The sequence below is a fragment of the Elephantulus edwardii genome, unplaced genomic scaffold, assembly GCF_000299155.1.
Source record: "Elephantulus edwardii isolate Elephantulus edwardi_28Jun2011 unplaced genomic scaffold, EleEdw1.0 scaffold00216, whole genome shotgun sequence".
NCBI classification, from domain to species: Eukaryota; Metazoa; Chordata; class Mammalia; order Macroscelidea; family Macroscelididae; genus Elephantulus; species Elephantulus edwardii.
Window position 1 is genome coordinate 2156226 of NW_006399966.1, and position 25765 is coordinate 2181990.

General features: G+C 50.0%; 1 protein-coding gene across 3 annotated transcripts in view; it reads right to left on the reverse strand.

Moving 5' to 3' along the window:
• The window catches only part of CRHR1 (corticotropin releasing hormone receptor 1), a 58887-nt gene extending 33128 nt beyond the window's left edge, over positions 1–25759 (reverse strand). For all 3 annotated transcript variants that reach the window (XM_006897813.1, XM_006897812.1, XM_006897811.1), the window contains exons 1-2: positions 25684–25759; positions 2265–2352 (exon numbers count right to left, since the gene is read on the reverse strand). In XM_006897813.1, the coding sequence (XP_006897875.1) occupies positions 2265–2352; positions 25684–25716 (121 nt within the window). In that variant the 5' untranslated portion in view covers positions 25717–25759. The remainder of the gene's footprint in view (positions 1–2264; positions 2353–25683) is intronic.
• Positions 25760–25765: the final 6 nt, after the last annotated feature.

Below are 25765 nucleotides of genomic sequence, written 5' to 3' on the forward strand. Positions count from 1 at the left end.
TTGCTTAGAGCACTGCCTCTTCTCACCACTGAAACTTCCTCCATCAGGAAGCCTTCCTGGGTTATCACCACTCCTATTCTAATCTCCTCCCTAGTCTCCTCTACTGTAAAATTAGCAATACATGCCATCCTCTCACTCCAGCTCTGCAGGAAGTGTCTTAATAAGCCTGCTGATGTCACCAACAGTAATACTCAGCCGTGGTCTATCACTCAACATTTTGTGAAATATTGTTATAAAAGGTATGTATTTAATCACATAATAGATCCTCAAGGCAGGTATATTGTTGTTGTTATGTGCCACCAAGTCACCTGAGACCCATAGCAATCCTATGTACAACAGCTCTGAAGCCTGCCCTGTCCTGAGCCTGTCTCATTGACTCCAATACACCAACCCCCCATTGCCATAGTCACTGTATCAATCCATCTCACCCGGGATCTTCCTCCCCTGCTCTATCCCTCCACCCTTCTTAGCATGATGTCCTTCTCCAAGGATCGGTCTCCCCTGGCCACATGCCCAAAGTATGTGAGATGGAGCTTCAAAAGCCTAGCCTCCAAGGTGGACCTATTTGTTTTCTTGAAGATCAATGGTATGTTCAAGACTTCTCCAGCACCACCAATCAGAGGCACCAATTCTTCTTCTAGTCATTACCCAGCTTTCTGATGCATAGCAAGTAATTGTGAAAACCATGGACTGGGTCAGGCCCCCTTCCCAAAGGAGAGTAAGGAATTATGATGTCAATCTAGTGGCAGGTGGTTTGGGTATACCAGAGGGGGTATTTCCCAGAGAATTTATAGCCTCTGAAGACCCTCTAGGTCAGCTATGGGTGAGTAAGTGAAACTGAGGCTCAAAGAGGCTAAGGGCATGCTTCCCCTCTGTGATCACTAATCTCCACTCCCCTGGCCCTTCAACTAGGAAGCATTGCTGAATTTGCTCAGAGGCCACTGGGAAACTCAGTTGGTCCTGTCTAAGTCCAGTGCTCCTCTGTGTCCTTGCAGCTCCTCCTGGTGAAGGGGTAGCCGGCTGGAGGTGGCTGAGTTGTGGCAATCCTCCCTCCTGACTGCCCTGTCTGAGCCAATCTATGCCTCCTGCTCCTGTTTCTCCACTAGCAGACTTCTCGTACTCTGTCCTGCAGTACACAGACTTGTGGGCTTGACTTTCACACCAAACTACGAGTCCTTCTGGTCTCCAAAGACCTGCCACAAAGTTGGTGTTCAATCAATGAGTCGGGCTGAATTAAGGAGAGACTTGAAAAGGAAAATAAAGCAAACCAAAGGTTAAGCCTCCAGAGTCCCCCAGATGTGAGTCACCCAACACATCTGACTTCAGAATCTTCCTGAGCACCGCTTTCCCCCCTCAGTAACCCCTCCATCCCTCAGGAGGGCAAGGCCATTTACTCTCTGCTATTCCTGCTTTCCAGGTCATGGCCTTTGAATCACTTGCTATGCATCAGAAAGCTGGACAATGACTAGGGATGACAGGAGAATTGATGCCTTTGATCTGTGGTGCTGGAGAAGAGTATTGAATATATCATGGGCTGCTAGGAGAACAAACAAGTTCGTCATGGAGAAGGTGAAACCAGGCTGCTCCTTGGAGGCAAGGATTCTGAAGCTCCGTCTGACATACTCTGGGCATGTGCAAGGCAAGACCAGTCCTTGAAGAGGGACATCATGCTTGGGAGGGTGGAGGGAAAGTGCAAGAGAGGAAGACCCTCGATGAGATGGATTGATTCCGTGACTGGGTTAAGGGGGTAGGGGTGTCAGAGACAATAAGATTGGCACAGGATAAAGCAGGGTATGGGCTGTTGTACACAGGGTCGCCATGAGTCGCAGGCAACTCGACGGCACATAACAATTCTCGCTTTCAGGAGCTCTAGGGGTGCAACAATTAGGGCTCAATTACAAACTGAAAATAAGGTTTTAACACACTTGTGGCCCCGTAGGAGAAAGACCTGATAATCTGCTGCTGTAAAGATTATAGTCTAGAAAACGCTTATGAGGTAGTCTTACTCTGTTTCATGGGGTCCCTCTTAAAACCCTTGAAATCTACTCCACAGCACTTAACATTAACTGCAAACGTCCTGCTTCAGAGCGAGCTCATAGTGTAGAACCTGGAGGTGGGGCGGGGTGGAGGTAGGAGGAGTGGCCTGAGGTGGAGGCGTGGCATAGAGGGGCGTGGCACAGAACGGGGCGTGACTACGTGTGGGAGGCGGGGCCAGAGATGACAGGGTGCAGCTGGCATCTTGCAGGACAGGGAGGGATGCTCACCAGAGAAGTTGCCAGCCAGTGAAAAGCTCTTGCAGTGCTGGTCCTGGAGGGAGGCGGAGACAGAGTTCAGCCCCAGGAGGAGGAGGGCCTGTGGGCGCAAGGAGACAAGGGCCTGGTTAGGCTGCTGCTGTGACCCACTCTAGTCAGTAGCTTCCCGTTTCCTCTCTGTAAAACTATTCATCCAGTCTCTTCCTAGACCCTCTGTCATCTGGGGTCCCCTCATCCAGCCTCTTTGCCTTCCTTCCTTTGGCTCCTCTGCCCAGAAAAGTCTGGAGCCGCCTGCTGGCAGGTAACAGAGGTGACCCCTGGTGAAGCACTGTGGTTAACCCACGGCTCTCCATCGCCACCCATGTGTCTCTGCATTTGTGTCCCAGGGTCCCTGCCCTCTTACTCCGGGGCCTCCCACAGCTGCGCCTCATCCTGTGCCCCGGCCTCAGCCACTCTGGCAAATGGAACTCAGGAATGATTATAAGAAACTCATTCATCTCTCTGGTCCCAAGGAACTTCCAACACTTTATTAATCAGTAATTAAACCTCACAGTTCCCAGAGAGATGGAGAAGTAGCTCAATTCCAAATGAAAACACAGAGACAGAGAGAAGCAGCAGCTACCAGGCCAGCTGGTGGCATTGCTAGCTGACTTGAGGGCCACATGTCCTCCCCCTGGACAGCTGCCCTGTTCAGCTCTGTAGCCAATATGCGGCCAGGGCCAGGTCCTGCTGCTCGCTGTGTCAAGAGAGGGTCAGCTCCTTGGAACCCCCAGACGCCCCTGGAGAGGATTCAGAATGCCTCCTCCCAGCTTCTCACCTGGCCCTTGCATCTTCTTCCACCTCCCAGTGTGTACACAAATACCCCAGTTTAAGCCCCCAGCATCAGCTCAGTCGCAGGCATATTAAAGAAACCAGTAACACTCTTTTCCAAAAACCCCGCTGGCTGACCTTCTATGGGAGCCATCTAATCCTTAAGCCACACTCTGTGCTTTGGTCTTTCAGACCCTCCCTGAATACACATCATGTTCTATTCTCATTGAATCACTTAGCATTTCTCCAACACTCTGAATCCTTCCTGCATCTCTGCATACAAACTTCTCTGTGCTTCCTCGGTCCTGCCCACTTCATCTGATGCCGTCCCCAAGAGCCAGCTCCAAGGGCTCCCCAGTAATGGTCTCTTTTCTGGCATTTGAAAGCAAAGTAACCAAGCTTCCCCTTCAACAGGACCCCCCCCCACTCCCCCACCCCCCGCCCAAAGCACCCTATTCAGAGGCAGTCCATGGGCTAGTCTTGATTAAAACCATCAAACCACAACACACTTATCACCCAAGATCCAATGATTAAATGGCAAATACCCAGGCTGGAGTTCTTAACTGTGAATCTTAATGCCTTTGGCTTTGCAGCTGAGGACAGCAAATCAAACTTCATCAGAAAACCAAAGCAAAAGCTATGGGGCCGTAGGCGTGTCTGCCCTTGGTGGCCCTGCCTGACACTTGTGTCTCCTTTTGAGATTTGATGATGCATCAAGTGATTTTCCACCAATAGAAGCAAAATGCTTCTTAAAATTCCTGAGCAACCTTTCCTTTCAGCAAAGGTCGGCTCTGTGTCAGGATTTCTGCCATCACCATGTCTTGATCTGTGGAAATGTTTGTCAATTCTGGCTTGTTCCTAAATCACACTTCAGGAAACGTCATGAGGTTCCTTGTGCATTTCCTCCCCATATTCGTTCATTACCAGGTCCCTGGGTGGCCAAAAATGGTTTGCCCTCAGCTACTCACCTAAAGCTTGGTAGTTTTAACTCGCCCAGCAAGGCAGTGGAACAAAGGGCAGGTGATGGGTTTTCATCAATATTACAGCCCAGAAAACTTGATGCATCATGCATCAGTGCTCGGAAATGCATGAGTGTTCGTGAGTCAGAGTCAATGTGACAGCTACAGATTTACTTCTTTTTCCAAGACACTCATCACCTCACTAGTGCTCACTACACATCCTTTAGTTTTCTATCTGCGAAGTGACCTATTTTCTTCTCAGGAATTCTTGATCTGGGTCCATAAACATACAAATGGGGGATGGGAGGGTCCATGACCCATTGTCATGGAAATGAAGTCCTCTGTGAAATCACCACATTGTCACATTTTTCTCCTGAAGAGTAGACAATGAGTCCGAACTGTTGACCTTTTGGTTAGTAGCTGATTGCTTCCCACTGTACCACCAGGGCTTCCTGGATCATGAAGATCCTATCATTACGTGTAATGGTACTATGTAGTAAGAGTCATTTTCCAGAGGAAAGCCCACTGCTTTCTTTGCTTCTCAGATGATGTCAGAGGCCAGTATCGCTGCCAAACTGGATCTGAAATCAAACCAATCAAAGTGGTTTTTGGAACTGAGAACCTTGAGACTCTTCTGTTTATTCCTCCTCCATCATTAGCCCAAACAACAGAACCATTTTTCACAAACCTGCTTTTCAAGATTCCATGAGTCCTTCCATTTTCCAACAGCTAGTAGAATATGTTACATGTTAGCCCATAAACAAAAGGTCAGTGGTTCGAATCCACTGGCCATTCCTCAGAAAACTGACGATGGAGGGTTGCCATGAGTCAGAAATGACTCAAGGCAGTCGGTTTGGGGTTTTGGTAGTAGAGCTAACAGGATCCATGGGTGGCCGAAGAATTAAGTGCTCACACAAAATGTTGGCAGTTTGAATACACTCAGAGGCTTGTTGTAAGGCAATGCTTTATGCTCCAGGAAGACCACAGCCTTGAAATCCCTATGGAACTCTTGAAATCCACTAGACAGCAGCTAGCCACATAGACTGAGAGTCTCAAGCTGGCAGAACCTGAGACTCACTCACCAGCCAAGGAATGCAGCCTCAAGATCCCAAACCAAATCTAATCCTCAGCGGCAAACCTCCCCACGCATCCAAGAGCCAAGCCTCAACAATCAAATCTGCAAAGGAAAGACAATGTCATGACCTAATTTCAACACCAGCTGAAATGACTGTGCCAGGCCCCACTGGGCCCCTGGCAGGGGACACCAAGCTACAGAAAGCAGGGGGGACCGTCATGCTCCCCATTTTACACCTAGGGTAGATGAAATGCAGAAACAGACTGTTTTCAGAATCCCTCGGTGATGGAAATGGTTAAAGCACTTGGCTGCTAACAGAAAGATTGGCAGTTCAAGTCTATCCAGAGGTACCTGGCACACCTGGGGTCACCACGACTGGGCAGAGACTTAACAGAAACTGGTAGGATTCAGTAATATATTTATTTCTTAGAATTGCCGTACCAAAGTACCACAAACTGGGGGACTTAAAACATTAGACATTTATTTTTTCATAGTTTTATATCCTGGAAGTTCTCAAATCAGAATGCTGGCTGGGCCAAACTCTCCTTGAAAGTTTTAAGAAAGGTTCTTCCCCTAACCCTTCCTGCTTCCAGAGGCTGCTAGCAACCCTTGGCAAACCTTGACTTGTAGACGCATCATGCCAATCTCTGCCTCCATCACCATAGACGTTCTTCTCCTTTATCATAAGGACATCAGTCACACTGTACACCCAGTCCCGTACGAACCTGTCTTAGCCTGACTGCACCTGCAAAGACCCTGCTTCCAAAGAAGGTCACGTTCACAGATACCAGGGATTAAGATCTCAACATATGTTGAGCGGCTTTGAGTTGGTTCTAGCAGCAGAATGAAACACTGTCCTGTCCTGTCCTGTCCTGTCCTGTCCTGTCTCATTCTCACATCCCTGCCATATTTGGCCCACTGTTGCACTCACTGTGTCAATCCAGCTCATTAAAGGTCTTCCTCTTTTTCCCATTGGCCCTCTAATTTATCAAGCACGATATTTTTCTCCAGGGCTTGACTCCTCCTGATAATATGTCCAAAGTATGTGAGATGAAGTCCTTTCATCCTCATCTCCAAAAAGCATTTTCGTTGCATGTCCTTTTGACAATCCAGGATATAATCAATTTTCTGCCAAAATAACAATTCAAATTCTTCTTTAGGCTTCCTTATTTATTTTCCAGTTTTCACATACATATGAGATAATGGCAAATACCATGTGTTGGGTCAGGCCCACCTTAGTCCACAAAGTGACATCCTTGCTCTTTAGCACTTGAAAAAAATCCTTGGCCATAGATTGGCCCAATACAATACATTGTTTGATTTCTCGACTGCTGTTTCCATGGATGTTCAATTCAAAACAAGCTGGCAAATTATTTGTCTGCCTTCTGAGAAGGAAAATGACAGAGGTGGGGTGGCAGACTTCTAGTCTGGCTAGGCTCAGGGAAGGCCATAGCCCTGGGGAAAGAGACAGAGGCAAGGGAAGCTCTATCCTAGGGCCTGCAGTGCAGAAGTCCTAGGAGGAGTTACAGGGTCTGACAGCTCCAGCTCCAGCTCCAGCTCCAGCTGCTGTAATGCCCCCCACCCCCGGGCCAGCAGAAAGCAAGCTGGAATTGAAGCTGCCATCCCAAATCCCAGTGTGGCTTTGGCATAAAGGTTAATCACGCCCGGAAAATGCTTATTAGAGACCATAAATAACCACATTGCTGAAGCTCAGCTTGGTCTTTAAGGCACAAAAGTGCAATTTTCTTTGATGGGATGATTTGGTAATTAACCTTTTGGGGAGGGTCCTGAAGGGCCACTGGAGAGAGGGGGAGGAGTGGCAGAGGCTTTGGGGCTGCCCCCACCCATTAAAGTTCATGAAGGGCAAAGAGCAGCTGGCTGTATTCCTCTCTTTTCATTGCACCCTCTGGTTCTGAGCTTGGGCCAAGCTGGGATGAGGGACTGAGAAGAGCTTTTAACAGTGCCACGGGACTGCAGCGTCCTCCTCCAAGCTCTCTATCAAGCGCTGGACTACCTGCAACACCAGGTGAGTCACCTGGGCCTCTGAACCCCATCTTCCTTGTCTGTGAAGCCAGTGGGTACGATGGGTCTTTCTTACCTGCATCATAACAGGACTGTTTTGGGAAAACAAGATGAGAGATGCTTTCTGAAATGTCAAGTCCCCTTTAAGTGTCACTGGGTCAATGCATCTTGGTCATTCTGGGGCCCAGAATCCTCACTGGCCACATGGAAAGACCACAAAAGCTGCACTTTCTCATGGGGCTTCTCCCAGGCTCCAGGGAAGGGGTGCAGCCAGAATCCCCACCCTCCCCGCATCCCTTCAGGCTGGTGTGCTGGCCTTCTCCACAGCTCTCATCTTAGCCAGGTTTTATCTGTTTAAAGGGAAAGCTTGTTTTTCTTTTTTAACCAAGAGCTTTAGTAAATCTCATCAGGCCCCTTTGCTAGACTGGGATTCTACACTCAGAACTAGGAGGGAGACTGGAGGACAGGAAAGGAACTCAGAGGAAAGGAGAATGGGTGCTTCTCTAGCAGTGGGTACAGAGCAGGGTGGGCTTCCTGGAGGAGGTGAGCTAGAGGATGGGCAGGTGGACATGGATATAGGAGGGAGAGAGTGGGCCTTCTGGACAAAGGTCCTGAGCTTGGGATTGAGAGATGGGGAGACCAAAAGGGGCTGCTTGAAGCTGGGCTACAGGGGACACAATGGGACTGGAGTGCCAGGTGGCTTCCCGAGACTGTTATGATATCTGTCAATGTTGCCATTAACAGATGGGAAAACTGAGGCCCAGGGGCAGAAAGTGAGCACCTGTTACCTGCTCTGTGGGGCAGTGCCCAGTCTGGAGCCCAGCTCTCCTGTCTCAGCTCAGAGGACTGGGATGAAACTGGGCATTATTGCAAACTCCCATCCCCAGAGGTTGCCACTGACCTGAGCCCTAGAGGATCCCTGATTTCCAGATCAAAGTCACAGTCTTGCCAGGTGAATCTCAGCAACACTGCCCCCTGCTGGCCAAGGAAGACTTGCTCCTCTGGGGTCCTCAAGTCAGCTGACTTCACACTTTCAGACCCCATGTTGGACCACCTGACTCAGCTGTACAATCTCCAAGCCCACAAAACCTGAGACCACTGCCATCGAGTTAATGCCAACTCACGTTGAACTTCCATCAGGTTTCCAAGACTGGAGATCTTTACGGGAGGAGACTGCTTCATCCTTCCCCAAAAAAGCCTCTGGAGAGTTCAAACTGCCAACCTTTCAGCTACATCTTAAGTGGGAATCAACTTGGCGCCAACTAAAACTAAAGGGTAGCTGTTTGAACTTACCCAGTAGCACTGCGTAAGAAAGACCTGGCAAAACAAGACATAACTATAAGGTGAACAAGGACACTCATCCCTGTGAACAATCAATTACATGAGACTGCAAGGGCAGTATTTGCCCAAGGAGAGAGATCAGAAGGCAGGAGTGGAATAAGCTAGAAGGGCGAAGGGAAACTAGCATTATAAGAAGGAAGTGGGGGAAATGCTGTTACTATGAGTGTGGGGTGGTAACTTTAAAACAAAAGCTATATGAATAAGTGAATGGAAAGTCAATTGCTCTGGAAATTTTAACTCAAAGCAGAATTTAAAAAAGGAAAGAAAAACTTGGCAATCTAGTTGCATAGTTTACAGCCAAGAAAACTCTAAGAAGCAGCTCTACACTGTAACAAACGATCGCCACACGTCAGGCTCGGCAACAACCGCAGGGTTTGAAACCCCACTTTGCTCTGCCGTGTGCTTGTGTGCTGCCTATTTCAAGTAACTGCAGAAGAAAAATCTATATAAGAAAATGCTGGGGGTGGAGGGGTCACACATCGAGATTTCTTTAAAAAGCTGGCTCCCTAATTCAGAAGTTCTGCTTTGCAGAAACCAGGCATAGGCACAGTCAGCTCTTCAGAGCCACGCCTGTGCCCACGAGGGGTATATCTATAGTTACCGATTGAACACGGGGGCAGGGCAGGGCCCCACACTCAAGTGTGTGATTTCTGCACAGAGATGCCAGCAGGAGGGGCCAGTAAGGGGGCTGAAATAAGGGGGTTGAGCTGTGCATGGCCAGGAACAGGACCTGGAGGTGGGGTTGGGGGTATCTTTTCCTCATCTACGCAGAGATGCACCAAAGATTTTTTTTTAACCTTGCCAGAGAGTTGACTCCTGGCAACCCACATGTGTCAGAATATAACCCTGCTCAGTGAGGTTTCCAATGGCCGATTTTTCCAGAAACACATTGCTAACCAAGCCTTTTATCTTGGAGATTTTGGGTGGACTAGAACCTTCAACCTTTAATTAGTAGCCGTGTTAAGCATTTGCACAACTCAGAGACTCCCACTAAGTAAATAGCCAGAGTAAAGCCGGACTGAGAACACAGGACAGAGACGGATCCTCAGATGTCCTTAGTCCTTTTAGCTGCTCAAGACGGACCCGGTAAGCAGAAGGCCTCCACCCTGCCCCAAGCCAGCCTCCCTCCCACCTCACCGCCTCTCTCTGGGACAGTCACAACTTGCCCCACCTCGCTGGCAGTGAGCCTGTGCTTCCCCTCAGAAGTGGGTGAGCAGTGAGAGATTATTCTAGGCAGAGGAGAAATAATTTGTTACAGTTAATTAGCTTAAATTGCTGTTGTACAGTGAGAGAAAAAATGGAAAGGAAAATCTACCCACAGTTGTAGAGGGTAATGCCTGGGTGTTCCCCGCCTCCAGAACTTCTCCCCGGGGCCTGGTGCTCTGCACTACCCAGGCATTCCCCTGTTCCCCTCACGGGGGAGGAAATGGCTTACACCACTTGGACCATCAGCTTCACCAACCCAGGAACAGCAAGGGCCTGGAGAGGCCCAGCTCTGGAGATGGGTGGGCCTTCAAGGCCCCAGATAAACTGTGCCAGTGGGCAGTAAGCTCCCTGAGGAAAGGACCCTGCTTTTTCTGGACTCTCAGTGAGGCCCAGGACAGTCAAAACTCGCTCACTGAGGTTGTTAGTTCCGACTCACAGCGACCCTTTGAGGGGTTTCCAAGCCTGTAAGTCACCAGAGGAGGAGATTGCCCATTTTCTCCCACTCCCTGAGGGGGCCGCTCTGTGGATTCGAACCGCAACTCCCTAAGGGCTATGCCAGAGCAGGCACTCCAATACCTGTTCATCAAATTGGTCAATGAGTGAATCCTCAGTTTTGACCATGGAGTTCTGCCCAGAGCATTGCTCTTTGGGGATCAGTTCTTTTTCCCACTTTTTTTTTTAACCTTCTTTTCCTCTTGCAGGAACTCCCCATCTTGGAGACCAGGGGTGTGCACTGAAGGCATAAGTCCTGCAAGGTGGGAGATTCAGAGCTAGGCTCCCACTCCAACCCAGACAAACCAGTTCTGGGACAACAGAGAGGTTGCACCCTGTCCCCTCAGCCCCACCTCTCTTCCCCTCCCTCAGAGCCTCACGTCTCTTGGTCTTCTCCAGCCTTTGTTTGTCTTGTCTTTTTGGAATTTTTGGCTTTGACTTTGACTAGGAATTTTCTCAAAGAAGCTAGAGGTTTACTCTGTTTCACTGTGCAAATGACAAAATGGATTTGGACAAGGGCAGTTGGCTGTTCATGCCTGAGTCATGCACTTCAGTCAGTGGAAGGACTGAACAGGAACAGAACTCCCACTGCTGCGCAGAAGTGCCTGTCTTACCCCTTCCTCTCCCCAGCCTCCTTTTCAGCATTCTTTGCCCTCGACCTCTAGGTACAAGCTGCAGCCTGGCTGCCAAGAGCTGGTGGTAGAAGTGGGGGGCAGACACCAGTAGGATCTGCAGTGGTTCTGATAGTGATCTCCCCAAAGGTTCGTCCACTTGCTAACCTCCAAACCTGTGGTGTTAGTGGCCGTGAACTTGATCCTGAATCACGAGCACCCAGTGAGTGTAGAGGGGTCCTGCTCCACAGAGTTCTCCTTTGAGAAGCAGATTGCCAAACTTACCTTCCAAGGTGTGTCTAGGTGGGCTTGAACTGCCTATTTTTTGGTTAGTGTCTGGCACTTCACTGTGCCACTCAGGGGCTCCAGAATGCTGTGCATGGGCCTCATTCAGAGAGAGGGGGTCTTTGCAGACCCTTGTGAGTCAGCAGAGGAATTTTTCTATTATTATTAATTGTTTATTATTATTATGAATTTTAATGAAAGTTTTTTTAATGAAAGATTTTGGATTTCCATTCATTCATTGTTGCACTTTTCTCCTTGCTGCCCTGCCCCCCCAATTCACTCTTCTCTTTGAAAACGTAGAAGAAAAATGCTTTCATTGTTATACAATCCCTCCCCCCAACTCCACTCAACTGTGCAGCCTTCATTCTGGACTCCTGTCATGATTGTTGTTGTTATACGTGCCATCGAGTCGTTTGCGACTCATAGTGACCCTATGTACAAGAGCCCCAAACACCGTTCTATCCTGTGCCAGCCTTGCTGTCTCAAACACATTCATTCCCACTGCTCCAGTCACAGAATCGATCCATCTCCACGAGGGTCTTCCTCTCCTGCACCATCCCTCCACTCTCCCAAACATGATGTCCCTCTCCAAGGACTTGTCCCTCCTTGCAACATGCCCAAAGTATGTCAGACGAAGCTTCAGAATCCTTGACTCCGGGGAACATTCTGGCTTCACTCTCTCCAGGACAAACCTGTTTGTTCTCCTAGCAGTCCATGGTATATTCAACACTCTTCTCCAGCACCACAACTCAAAGGCATCAATTATCTTTCTATCATCCCTATTCACTGTCCAACTCTCTGATACATAGCACGTAATTGCAAAGACTATAGCCCAGATCAGGCGCACCTTAGTCTCCAGCCTGACGTCATTGCTCTTCAGTACTCTTGAGAGGTCCCTCAGAGCTGACTTTCCCAATGCAATTCGTCTCCTGATTTCCTGGCTGCTGTTACCAAGAGTGTTGAATGTGAGACAAAGCAAACAAAACTGTTAACTATCTCAATCTCTTCACCATCCATACTGATGCTGCCAATTGGCCCAGTGGTGAGAATCTTTGTTTTCTTGATATTGAGCTTCAATCCATATTGAAGACTGCAGCCCTTGACCTTCTGCAGCAAGCGCCTCAGGTCCTCCTCAGTTTCAGCAAGCAGGGTTGTGTCATCTGCATAATGCAGGTTGTTCACGATTCTTCCACCAATCCTGATGCCACATTCCTCCTCGTACAGCCCAGCGTCTCGGATGATCTGCTCTACATACAGATTGAAAAGGTATGGAGACAAAATACATCCCTGACGGACCCCTTTCTTGATTTTGAACCATCCAGTGTCTCCCAGCTCTGTTCTGATGACTGCCTCTTGGACCAAGTATAAGTTTCGCATTAGCATGATCAAATGTTCTGGGATTCCCATTCTTCTCAGAGTCAGCCATAGCTGTACCTAATTATATATCCCTTCTAAACAGTTCTCTCGCTCATCTTCAAGAGAGGATCTTGAGATGAGGAGGTCTTTCTGGACTATCAGGTGGACCGGGACTCTGATGACAACAACAGGTATCCTAATAAGGAAAAGAGAGTCAGGGAGTTGAGACAGACAGAAGTGGTACAGGAGAGAAACGCCATGTCAAGACCCACTGGGACGAAAGGCAGGAGGACAGGGAATGGTTGGAGCCAACTGAATTAGAAGAAGAAGAAAGAATTCTTCCCTAGATCCTGCAACCTCTGTCCTGGGGATCTTGGACTTCAAGCCTCAGAGCTGCGAGGATATAAATGTCTGTGGTTTTAAGCCACTAAGTTTCTGGTCACTTGTTTCAATGCAGCTCAAGGAAACCGCAGGCTCTGTGGCTGGCAGGACTCAAGAAGGCCAAGCCGAACAGCACGCAGGCCTATACAACGAGCAGGCCTACCCGTGAGGTGAGGAGTGTGCTGTTCTGAACAGGAGGCCATGCGAGACCAGAAGGGCAGCACCTGCCGCAAACACAAAGTGTCAAAGGTGGAAAAGAAGGGGGGATGTGAACAGGGAGAAATCAGGGGCGTTTTGAGGAACCTGTCACCACAGGGACTCGCCGTCAAAGAACGCATAAGCTACTGCACAGGAAATGCACGTGCTCTGCAAATTTTTACTCCAATCACACCAAAAAAGTCAAAGTGCTCCCCCTGAAAGATGAGCAGCTGGGTTTGGCTCTGGCAGGATGGATCCAGCTCTAGCCTAGAGCTGCCTCCCCGCAGGGCCTCCACTTAAACTGTGGGTGTCTGGCTCCCAGACACTAGGCAGCCGTCCTGAGGGTGGAACAGCGTCTGCTGCTCTAGGAGACAGAGCGAGGTGTCAGGGCCATCTGTGGAGACACCAGCTATGCAGGTGACACTCCGCACAGTGTGCTGCCTCAGCTCCCTGACAAGGCTGGAGGGACGAGGGTCTCAGCATCCACAGAAAATGCATGGCCTTTAAGGGCTGCATGGAAAAGCCACGTGAGGGGGGTCAGGAAGGCAGAGCGATCCCCTCTGATGGTGGAAATGATAGCAGGTTAGAAAACACTCAGGAGGCTGGAAGGAGCCCCAGTGGAACAGGATAAAGCACTCGGCTGTTAACTTACAGGCTGGCAGTTCTAATCCACCCATGCTCTTGTGGAGGACGATGCGGGAGTCTGTTTTCATAGTTTTCTAGCTTCAGGAACCCCGTGGGCAAGTCTCCTTTGTCCCTGAGGGCCACTCTGAGTCAGAGTCCTCTTAACGGCAGTAGATTTGGATTAGGATTGAAGAGGCTGGAGATGGTTTTGCCAGGAGGAGCAACTGCTTCCTAAGGTCATGAGAGACAATTTAAAGGCGGCTGCTGGACCCCCAAACTCTGTGGAGCAGAAACTGGGGAGAGGTTCAGAATGACTACAGAATTGTTCCTGAATTAGCCACGGCACCCACCCTCTGATTCTTTGTCACAGAAGAAGAGAATTAGACTAGTCTGATGTTTTCAGGCAGTGCTGAGCATCCAGGAGACAGAAAGTGCCATTCACTAAAGAGTTCAGTTTAGTAGGGCTGTGGGAGAAAGCTCCAGGGTCTCTGTATTTTTCATGATCCCCAGGTTAGCATTAAAACGAAGTGAACTAGCCTAGTAATTCTCAAAGGGAGATGATTTTTATCCCCAGAGGACTTCGGGTAGTGTCTGGAGACATTGGAGGAGTGTTACTGGCATTGAGTGGGCAGAAACCAAGGATGCTGCCAAACACCTTACAATGCACAGGAAGACAGAGAATGATCTGGCTCCAAACGCCAGTGGTGCTGATGCTGAGAAATCCTAGCCTAGAGGGTCATGGGATTCCCTCCAGCTGAGAAGACACCTGTCTGGGCACCATGGGGTTGGGAGCAGGGGGCAATCCCTGGAGAGAATGGAAGAAGAGCGGAGGTTCCTTAAGTACAGGAGGAAGGCCCCAGTCCATTCTGATAGGCAAACATCTGGGGTGACATTAAAATTGCCATTTCCCCTCCTCCTGGCCGCAGCCTGAAGGGAGAGGTCAGTCAGTCTTTGAGAGTGACCTCTACACCTCGCTGCCATGCTGGCCCTGCCCGGTCAGCATCTTCCAGGTCCCTCCTGGGCGCTCCACAGAAGCTGAGCGTGCACCCAGTTTGCCCTGCAGGAGGTAGGTGCTCGGTGACTTGGCCACTTGGAAACTGAGGCAGCACAAAAACAGGCAGGCATACAGGGGGCCAGATGAAGGGGCCACAGCCCTGGAGGAAGGAACTCCTTTCCATCTGGAGGGGCCTCAGGTAGAATCCATATGGGGCTGCCATCCAGACTCCAGGGGCTTCTCTTACTTCTGGGGAGCCTTGTGGACACTAGGTATCAGGAGTGGAGAGGAGGTGCGGGCTGATAGGTGAGGAAAAGAAGCGAAAGGGGGGCCCCACTCCTCACTGGCCAGAAAGAGTCCACCCCATCTCACACTCCCTTCCACAGAAGGCAGCCTGGGGCCAAGTGCACGGCAGCACAACCAGATGTGGAAAAACCTCATTGTTGCTGGGTCCTGTCAAGATGATTTTAATTCATAACAGCTTATGTGCCAAAGCAGAGCTGCCCCACAGGATTTGGGTGTAGATTGTGGTGCTGGCTGTAAAGATCACAGCCCAGCTGACTTGAAGACGCTCAACAACAGTGACAACAATTGTGTGGTTAGTTGTTTTGTTTGTTTTTTCTTAGTTACTTGCTTGTAGGTTACGGTAGAAATCTGAAACTTCAGTGAGCAGCTGGGCCTTTAACCATTGGTGTAGCTTAAAAAGTAAGTTACTCATTGCAAACCCAGAGGAACATGGTTTGAATCCACCAGATGCTCTGCTGGAGAAGGAGGGACAATCTCCTCCTGTACCAGTCAGATCTAATTTGATGGTACACACACAAAAAATAATAAAATAAAATAATTTTTTTAAAGTGAGTTACTATTAAGGTGCTATTAAGTCGGCTCCCTCAGAGCAACCCTACATAAAACAGAATAAAACAGAATGCAGTCCTGCACCGTCCCCACAGTGGTGTTCGAGCCCACTGGCACAACAACTGAGTCAATCCATTTCACTGAGGATCAATGGATTGTTCTTTGACTTCACCAAGCATGAGGCCCTGCTGCAAAGTCTATGAGACAAAGTCTTGACAGCCTCGCTTCTAAGGAACATTTCGTCTGTGCGTCTTCCAAGAAAGACCTGCTCATTCTTCTGGCAGCCCGTGGTAGATTTCATATTCTTTACCAACACCATGATTCAAAAGCATCAATTCTAAGATCATCCTTATGCACTGTCCAAAAAGTAAATGCAGACTGGCAATTTCACTGCTTGGTGAGGTGAGGGGCTGGGAGGGCAGTGTAGGGGCGGGGGATGGAGGTGGGGAGCGGGGTCCACGGTGAAAGCAGCAGGTGGCAGGCAGGCCCCTAACGTAACAGTTCTCTCTAGATTCTTCATCAATTCTCTGGGGGAGGCACGGTTCTCTCTGATCTCCAGATGAGAGCACAGAAGCCCAGACAGGCTGTGTGATTTGTCCAAGAACACCTGGCCAGGAAGTGGCAGAGCTGGGCTCCAGTCCCCAGCTCCAGGGACAGCTCCTTTCTCCGGGGTGCTCTGGTTATTGGGGTATAATTTCCCCTGCCACATTATGGCCTCCCTTTTCTCAGTTTGGCAGTAATAAGACCATGAGGCCCAATAGTCTGAGGAGAAAGGGCCCCCAGAGGCCACCCCCTCCCTGCCCATAGGGAGTTGGGGAAGCAGGATGTAGCTTGAAGGACAAGATTCCATCAAGAGAATAGAACTAGGCCATGAGAGCCTCTGTCCTCGCCTGCCAGACCTGATGCTTCTGCCTTCAACAGTAGCAGAGCCAGGGTAGTGGTGGGGAGGGGGCCCCAGGCTGCCATCAAGGCTTCCCAAGCCCTGCTTGAGGACTAGTGCCAGAACCCTCGTCTTTGAAAACCCTGGCTTCTGAGAAGACTCTTCTGAGAAGGCTCATACAGCTGTCCTCAGCCCTGCTCCAAACTTCCTCACGGCATCTCCCATCGGCCTTCAAGAAGCAAAATGCCACCCCTGAATGAACATGGACAATATTCCCAGTGCTGCAGGAACCAGGGGCAGAACCCACAGGCCCAGACTCCCTGAGCATTACCAAGTGGCACCACATCACAGCACTAGACAAGCTGTTGAGTCATAAATGCAAACGCGGAGGCAGCTAGGGATCTGTCTGTCTAGCTTGTCATTTCTGGGCTCCCTGTTGTCATAGCGCCTGCATGCTTATGGACAGACAGACGCATCTCAGAGGGACAGGGGAAAGGAGATGCCTCCTACTGTGCTCAGCACCTAGCATGTGCCTGCTGTGTGCACAGTGCTCGATGAGGTGCTGGGGAACATCGTGTGTGTGTGTGTGTGTGTGTGTGTGTGTGTGTGTGTTTTCAACGGGAGGCACCAAACTGCTGGAAGATCCACATGGCTGGGGAACCCTGTGCTCCCTGTGGAGCCTGGTCTTCAGACATTGCAGGGAGCTCAGGGCCCCCACCAGAGGAGAAGACATGGATGTAAGCAAAGAAGAACCAATGAGTAATGAGTTTATACTGAGAGGGCTTCCTGGAGGAGGAGGTGTGACTGGTTCAGGAAGACTTTGGTGGGCAGGACAGGGAGGATTGGGATGGAGTGACTCAGAGTAACAGAAAGGAATATTCTGGGGAATGGTAGGGGGAGGAGGGAGAGGCAGAGGGCCTGAGGTGAGGGATAGGAGATGTGGGAGCAAGTGATCTCGTCTATCATGGACTCAGGTGAATGACCAGTGCCTTGGTCAAGGGAGCAGCTCATTAAGCGGTGCATCAGCTGAGCAGACAGAGGGAGAACAGAAGGGAGGGGAGAGGCAGAGGCACAAGGCAGGATGCAGCTCTCCCTCCCAGGGCCAGCTTTGTCCTGCAGGGCAGGACAGGACAGCAGAGTGGCCGAGCCTCTGAGGCGCCCAGCCACGGCCCTGGAGCCTGCCCAGCTTACCAGCCACCCTGGTGACCGGCCCTGTGGCCTTGAGCACTCCGTTCTGGCCTCAAACTGGTGTCTGCTGCACAGCACACTTTCCTGGTCCACGTGTGCTACAGAAGGGGTGAGAACTGTGGCAGTGGTGGCCTCCCAGAGGGCAGCAGGAAGAAAGGGTTAATATCACAGATCCGAGGGAGTTCTAGAGGCCAAGTGAGTAATGAAACGGGCTGCTAACCCAAAGGCAGGTTGTTCAAATCCACCAGCTCTCCCCGAGTGAAAGACAGTCAGTCTCCTCCCACGCAATTGACAGCCTCTAAAAACGTGCTGAAGAGTCAGCTAGGAGTCGATTCTAACTCAATGGCAATAACATTACAGACCCAAGGGTGTGTGTGTGTGAGAGAGAGAGAGAGAGAGAGTGTGTGTGTGTGAGTGTGTCAGCTGCATGCCGAGGACTATAAAGGCAGCAGGCTGTGTTTTCTGTACTGAACTGTTTGACGGTGTGTGAGGGGAGGTCTTTGCACAGAGACACATCAGCAACCTCCATACAGCAGTTGCTGCTCAGCAATCCTGGACTCTGAGAGAGCTGAGGAAGGCTCTAGGCACTGGGTTAGGAGTGGGGGATTCTTGTGAAAAATGGAGAAAGGGGGAGACCCAGGAAATGCTCCCTGTCTGGACCTCTCTCTCTCCTTTTCCAGCTTTTTCCATCTGTTCTAGTCCATTCCAGTTGTAGCCAGTGTGCTCCATCTCTGCATCATATTTAGTCTCTCTTATCCTTGTCCGTCTGTGACTGTCTTTCTGTATGTCCATCTTGTTCTTGTTGTCGTTGTTGATTGCCATCCAGTGGAGCACGACTCATAGCACTCATAACTATTGCCATTTCTCAACATAATAACAAGTCCACCTGAAGGCAAGGGAAAAGCTTTGCCATTATTTCTGAGGGTGGGCCAGAGTCATGGGTGCAGGGACTCTGGGTGCGGAGAGACCCCTCCCACAGGCCCAGGCTTTCCCTAAGCTCACCTGCCGGGCAGCCAGCCCCTCTGGGAATCACTTCCTTTTCAAGTTAGCACAGCATCTCATCTCAGACCGCCCTTCCTTTCCTCATCTCTGCTCACAGACTTTCTAAGTTCCCACAGTGGAAGTATCTCTGGACCCCACTAAGCTGGAAGAGGTCTTTCAGAAACCACGAGCCCTTCGCAAACCCTCCAGGGAGACTGGGAAAACATGGAAAGAAGAATCGATGAACTCAGTCACCATCAAGTCCATTCCTACTCCAGATTGTCTGTCTACATAAGGCCCATGAGATTTGGGATCCTGGGAATTTTAGGGACTCATTTTTCAGGAGTAAATTGCCAGGCCTTTCTTCTGAGGCTTCGCTGGGGGAACTTGAACCTCCAATCTTCTGGTTAGCAACAAGAAGGGTTAGTAGTTTGCACTATCCAGGAGATTTTGAGGGGTGGTCACAGCTAACCCTCCCATTGTCCTGAAGCCCGGCTCCTTCTCCTTAGGAAGACTGCCTTCTAGCTCTTTGGCAAAAGTACTTGCTGGACACACTAACCCATATGTTGTCCAAACTCTCCTTAAAGCCTTGACCTCCCAGTGCTTAAAGGGTCAAACTCCCACAGCACCTCCATAAGGCCCCATAGCTGATCCTCCAGTGGGTTTTTGGAGGCAACTAATCACACAGAAGGAGACTGCTCATCTTTCTCCTATGGAGCAGTCAGTGGATTCAAACCATGGACCTTTGGGATGTTGCCAGTGCAACGACTAGGGCCACCAGAATTCCTTCCCAGGGTGGTGGGCAGGCCGTAGTCATTCTGTCTACAAATGCCCAGGTCCCTGGCTCTTCAGACACAGAAGCAGCTGGACCAGTCTGGCCAGTTTCTCTTTCGGCCCTGACCTGGGCATTCTGGCCAGCTACCAGAAGACCTGGAAGTTGGGAAGAAGTCAACAGGTGAGGGGGGCAGGTGCTGGTGCCCTACAAACCCCGCCAGTAAGCACCTCACTGAAGTTGCTCTCTGGGGCCCAGCAAGGCCAGGGGTGGGGTCATAAGATTGCCTGTGTTTAATGCACACCCATGTTTATCATGGCTTTGTTCACAATAGCAAGGAGTTGGAAACAACCTAAGTGCCCATCAAGAAACAAATGGATAGAAAAGCTGTGTTCTAGTCACACAATGGAATACTATGCTGCATTGAAAAACAAGGAACTCATGCAATATTATTCAAAGTAGGTGACCCTGGAGGACATTATGCTGAGTGAAGTATCTCAGTTACACAGAGACAAATATTGCACAGTGCCACTCTTGTAAAACAGGACTGACATCAGGGTTGAGGGAAGACTGAGAAAGATGGGATAAATAATGTATACTTCATTGAAACAGTTGAGGGAGAAAATGGTTTAAAAGGGACATATGATTTAGGTATTATTGTCATGACAGGAGTACAGAACGAAGGCTGCATAGTGGAGTGGTCCTGGGGGGAGGGATTGTAAAACAATGAAAAAATTTTTTTTTTACTTTTCAAAAAGAAGAGTGTACTGGGTGGGGAGGGGTGGGCAGGGAGAAATGTACAACAATGAAAGAATGGAAATCTCAAGTCTCTGTAAATTTTCATTAAGATTAATAATAAAAGAAAAGGAAAAAAAAGATTGCCTGTGTTTATATAATCAAAAAGTTGATAGTTGTTATAATCTACCTAGTAGCTTCACGGAGGAAAGACATGGTGGTGTGAGTCCATAAAGAACACAGTCTTCCAAATCCCCTATGGGGCAGTTAAACTCTTTCACATGTAATTGCTGTGAGTTGAAATTGGCTCCATGAAATACAGCAGAACCAACATAGGGCAGAAAGCGCATCCACAAACATTATCCACTTCAGGAATGATTTCATGATTTTAGGAAGAAAGACAGTTGCCAAAAGAAAGTGTTTTGCTGAAGCAACTTGAATGGAGTGTGGGGGTGGTGGGGTTGTCATATGTCCAGAACCTGCTTCCAGAGCTGCACCCTAGAGCCCACTTCACAGAAGAGAGAAGAGGTGTCTATACTCACTTTCTTCCTCTCCATTTTGTCAAATGAAGCTAATATCACTTGTCCTGCAAATAAACGGTTAATAAATAATCTGCTGCTTAACAGGCTTCAATTAGTTTTCAGAAAAATTACTCACATCAGAGAATTCATTTTGCATTATCCACCCTGCACGCCTCAGTCCTTGTTGTCAAATGTTTTCCCACGTCAGAGATGTTCGGAAGGTCCACTGGACACATCTCTGCCCTTTATAAAGGAGCCCTGGTGGTGACGCGTGCTGTGTGCTGAGCTGCTAACCAAACGGTCAGCAGTTCAAAGCTACCAGCTGCTCTTTGAGAGAAAGATGAGGCCATGTCCTCCTGCTCAGATTTGCAGCCTCAGAAACCTGGTGGACGGTCCGACCCTGTGGATCAGAATTGACTCCACAGCAGAGGATTCGCTTTTGCCCTTTAACCTTTGCACTCCAGCAACCTTACACTCCCGCCCTCCCCTGGGAAACTATGGCAAGCAAGAAGCCCTGGTGGTATGGTGGTCAAGGAAATTCAGCTGCTTACTTAAAAGTTGTTGGTTTGACCTCACCAGCTGCTCTGTGGGAGAAGAGGATTTGGTCCACGCCCATAATGATTTACAGCCTGGCAAACGCTGTGGGCCGTTCTGCTCCATCCTACAGGGGTGAGTTGGAATCAGCTGGCCAGTGGTGGGTCTGACTGTTATGGAAAGCATCCTGGGGCAGGAGGGGAGTTGACACTGCCAACCCTCCCTTCTCCCATCATTCATCCCATCAAGCTGGGGGCTGGGGCGGGTGGGGGGGAAGGTGTGTCAGAGATGGCTTTTCACTGAGGGTAGTTTGACCCCTTCCTGTTTGACATGGCACCTGCATCTTATTGGGAACAATGGAATCATTCAAATTGCATAGTATAAGAATGAAGGAATCAACAATAAAACCATCCATCCAAGCATTTGCTAAATACCTACTATGTGCATTGTGGTATTATTGGGCTCAATGTTGTGAATGTCGCACAAATGTCACATACTGACTGTCCAATTTCTGCTGTCAGTTGCTTTTCCGACATGATCTCATTTCCTTTTTAATATCAGACACCTTGTAACCTGTTCGGAATTTGAACTACACATCTTGATCCCACTGTCAAGTTGACTCTGAGTGATGGGGACCCTTGATCAGTTTCTGAGGTTGTGCTGAGATCTTTATGAGAGACGGCCCTGACTTCTGAGGAGTAGCAAGTGGATTTGAACCACCAACCTTCCAGCCTGACCTGTTATACATGACACCACTGCAGCTCTGGAGGCAGAGCGGGGACCCTAGACAGGCTCAACAACCACCAGGAAGATGGCTGCAGGAAGGATCGGCCCATACTTAATGCCCTCCTGGCCACTCCATGCTCAGTCAGGGCTCAGGCCCATGGCTGCAACGAGCAGTCTGGCATTTGGTGCTAAGTGGAACCCTTGACCTCAAAGTCCTTCTTCAGTGCAGCTGTTTTCCTTCTCCAGTCTGCTGATGCAGCTTCTCTCCCAGGAGCCAGTGTTAGAGGGGGTGAGAGAAGCTCCTCATCGAGCCTGTCCTCACCCTCCCGGGATCAGTGTCCTGCTTCTGGATCAGCCTATAAGCTCCTTGAGCTGACTTGATCTCGGGCTCTCTCTAAGGCCGCCCTTTCTGAATGAGAAAGGCTTGGCCTGCCTTCCAGCCCCCCTCAGCCTCTGACTTGCTCTTGATCTGTGCCAGGGGTGGGGGTGCCCCCACAGCCTCAGTGTGCGCTCACTTTTTCCTTCTTCTTTCTGTTGAATGCTTCCTTTGAAAAACTGGCTTCACCTTGTTTATCAAAGGAATAAAAGTTCACCATTTTTATCAAAATGGCCCAACTGGGCACCAATCTAGGGACAGCAAAGGCCATGCATTCATCGGCAATCAGCAGACACTGAAGGCTCAGAAACTCCATGGAACAGGCTGGAGCCACAACCGTGAGGGGGGCAGGCACCCAGTGGCCATAGCTGTGCTCACACCAGCCTGCAGGGGACATTATTTAATGGTAACAGTCATGTTAGGAGGGCCAGGTTGTAATCATTCTCCCCTCTGGTTTTCAAACTTAGTGTAATGCTGAAAGAAAGCTTTTATAATAATAGTAACACAGCCAGCTCCCTCTCAGAACTCACGCTCGTGAAGAACCATGAGGCCCTGCTTTCTCAGCACCAGTCACCACAGCCACCATTCCAAGCAACATTGTGGGACCCCCACCCCGAGGGTCACCTGGGTGTGTTTCCTCCGCAGGCCCTGCGAATGGAGATAGTGTCTCACCTTCATCTTCCCTCTCACTCTACAGGTCTCTCATTCACACACCCCCTCTCCTGCACACGCACACAAATGCACATCTTTTTCTATCACGTGCACTCACACGCTCTCTCACACGTATGCAGATGCATCATCCATCAGCCACACACCTCCTGTCATGCACATACTCTCACACACATGCACACTCACTTTCACAAATACGCACGCATACCACCCCCATGCTCACTCTTGGACTGTCACACGTAAATGTCTCACTCTCATTCACACACATGCACCCACGTCTCTCTCTCCGTCTCTCATACACACATACTCACATAATAACTCTTCTGCAGTTCTCTGTAACTATTACAGAAACAAAAACACTTGGGATCAAGTCCACTTTGCCTCACTTGACTCCCCGGGTGTGGGTGTCGGTGAAGCACTGTACTCCCTGGGGTTTTCAAAGCTATATTTTTGAAAGCTGTATCACCAGGTCTTTCTTCCAAAGTGCCTCTAGGTGTAGTCACACCTCCCGGGACAGTGCTAGGCACTGTTGAGGTCACAGTTTTTTTAATTCCCCATAACTCCCAAAGACTCATTACTCACAAAACAAACTGAACTTACCAACTCACTCCTTAGAACAACTGGTCACACGAGGCCCAAAGAATAGTATTTGTCCAGGGATACAACTCAGAAGCAAGAAGGAATGGGAAGGAAGGACAAACAGAAGTGGTAAACACAGAGAGGATGTGAGAAGAGTGCTGCTAGATTTTCAAGATTGTCATCAATGTCACGAAACAGAATGGGTATGAACTGTTGAATGAAAAACCACTTTGCTCTGTAAATATTCACTCAAATCACAATATAAACTCAGGAGGAAAAAATAAAATTAGGAGGAAGAACAATCTACGCTCTCATCTAGTGGAGGTCTAAGATAAGTCTTAAGTGATTCAGTATCTTTTCTGCCAAACGCTAACAAAAAAGTCTTAGAGCTAGTCTGAATTCTGGCTCCATCCACTCATCGTGTGCCTTTGGAGACGTTACCTAGCCTCTCTGTGTGTTTCCTCATCTATAATATGGGAGCAAAATTTCCTCTGGCGTGGGCCGTTGTGAGGATAAAATGACAGTAATTGTGAGGCACTGTCCTGCACCTTGCACATACTACACAAATAAATAAAAGACAAACAAATAACTTTAATTGAGGCCACCGTGAATTGACCCCTTCACTCCTTTGCTGGCAACTGTTTAGTTAGTATTGCTAGGGCGCCTACCCGGTTCTTCAGACCAGGCACGAAGGGCAAAGACCTCATTACCCCGTCTACAAGAAGAAAAAAGACTACTAATCCACCTGCTAATTCTAAACAGGGAATTGCACACAGTTCTAGGAAAAGCCAGAGAAAGATAATTTCCCTATTACCATGCATACTGGTGAGGTTGGGGGGGAAGAAGCAATGGGTTTTAGTCGGTCCTTTGGATTTCTTTTAAAGACTGGATTCCGTCTGGCTTGTGAATTTGGACCTAGATTTAGCACACCTGAGGCTTTTTGGAAACACTCACCCACCAATGCTATCTCATCAACCTCCTTGTCTTTCCTTATACCTGCCTTGTGAGGTCTCCTTGATCATGCCGAAAACAAGTCAGCCCTCATCCCTCGGCCAAGGTAGGGGAAGGGAGATGGGTTCAATCTGACTAATTCAATGGCCTCTAAAAAATTATTTTATTTTTTTAGAAAAAAGTAACCCCATACACAACATTTTGAGGGAAAGAGGGGAAAGGCCTTTGAAGTCTCAGCTGCTGAATCTTAGCAATTTGTTTTAACAGCTTGGAGCTTTGACTCAATTAAACCACTTCTTGAAAGGGTTAGGCACACAATTGGTTTAATAACTGGTGGCATAACAAGTCCAGTCGATCCGCGTCCCTCCCCCAAATCCATGTCATTCTTTTGAATATAATCGCTTTTAAAAGCACAGAGCCTGGTTAAACCCGGGTTTGTGGCCCAGGCAGTCCACACCAACCCTGCGGGGTCCAGAGACGCGATCCTCGGAGCTTCCCGGCGGCCGAGGCCCACCCACCCCAGCCGGCTGCTGCGGACGTGCGCGCGCTGGGCCACCGAGGCTCTGGGGGAAGCGCTCCGCCGAGAAGTGACAGCCGTCACGAGCAGTGGGCCGGCTGTCCCCAGTCCTCCTTCGGCTCCCAGCTCCCGCAGCAGCTCCCTGCCGCTCCGAACTTCAAAGGCAGACGCTGGGTTGCCTGGCTGGCCACTTTCTTAAACTCCGAGCCACCATAGCGTCGCCAGACCCAGGGCGGGGGAGCGAGCTGACCGGCGGGACCGAGGTGCAGAGAGCCAGCGCTGCTCCCCGCCGCCGTGGCCGCCGTCCCCTCCCCGGCACTGCGACTTCCAGCGCGGCTCGGAGGTGCGGGCACAGGGCATGGGCAGGACGCACGTCCCCAGCCCTGGGCAGGGGCTCGTGGAGCCGGGGAGCCGATAGGAGGGCGCTAGGGACAGGGTGCGGACACCCACCAGAGCCCCCCGGTCCAGGGCCGCGGTGGGAATGGACGTGGCAGCAGCTCGGGCCCCACAGCCCCGCGGAGTCTCCGCGCCGCGCTGTCCCCGCCGGTGGGCGGCCCTCCTCCGCCAGCACCCGGCCAGTGTCGCCACCGCGGCTCCTTTTTTGTACCTGAGTTTGTCCCCACCCTCCTGGCCTCGGCTCGGGCCCGAGAGTCGCGCTGCCCCTCGGACCCCGGTTGTCCTGGACCTGCGCGAGGCTCTGCCCCGCTCTCCCGCGTGCCATCCCGGCCACCCGCCCCGCGCCCACCGGGTGGCGGGGACGCCCGCGCTCGGGGACCGCCGGGCGCGCTCCTACCTTGACCAGCCGCAGCTGTGGGCGCCGTCCCATCCTCCGGCTTGTTCGATCACCGTCCTGGGTGCCTGAGTCCCTCGGACAT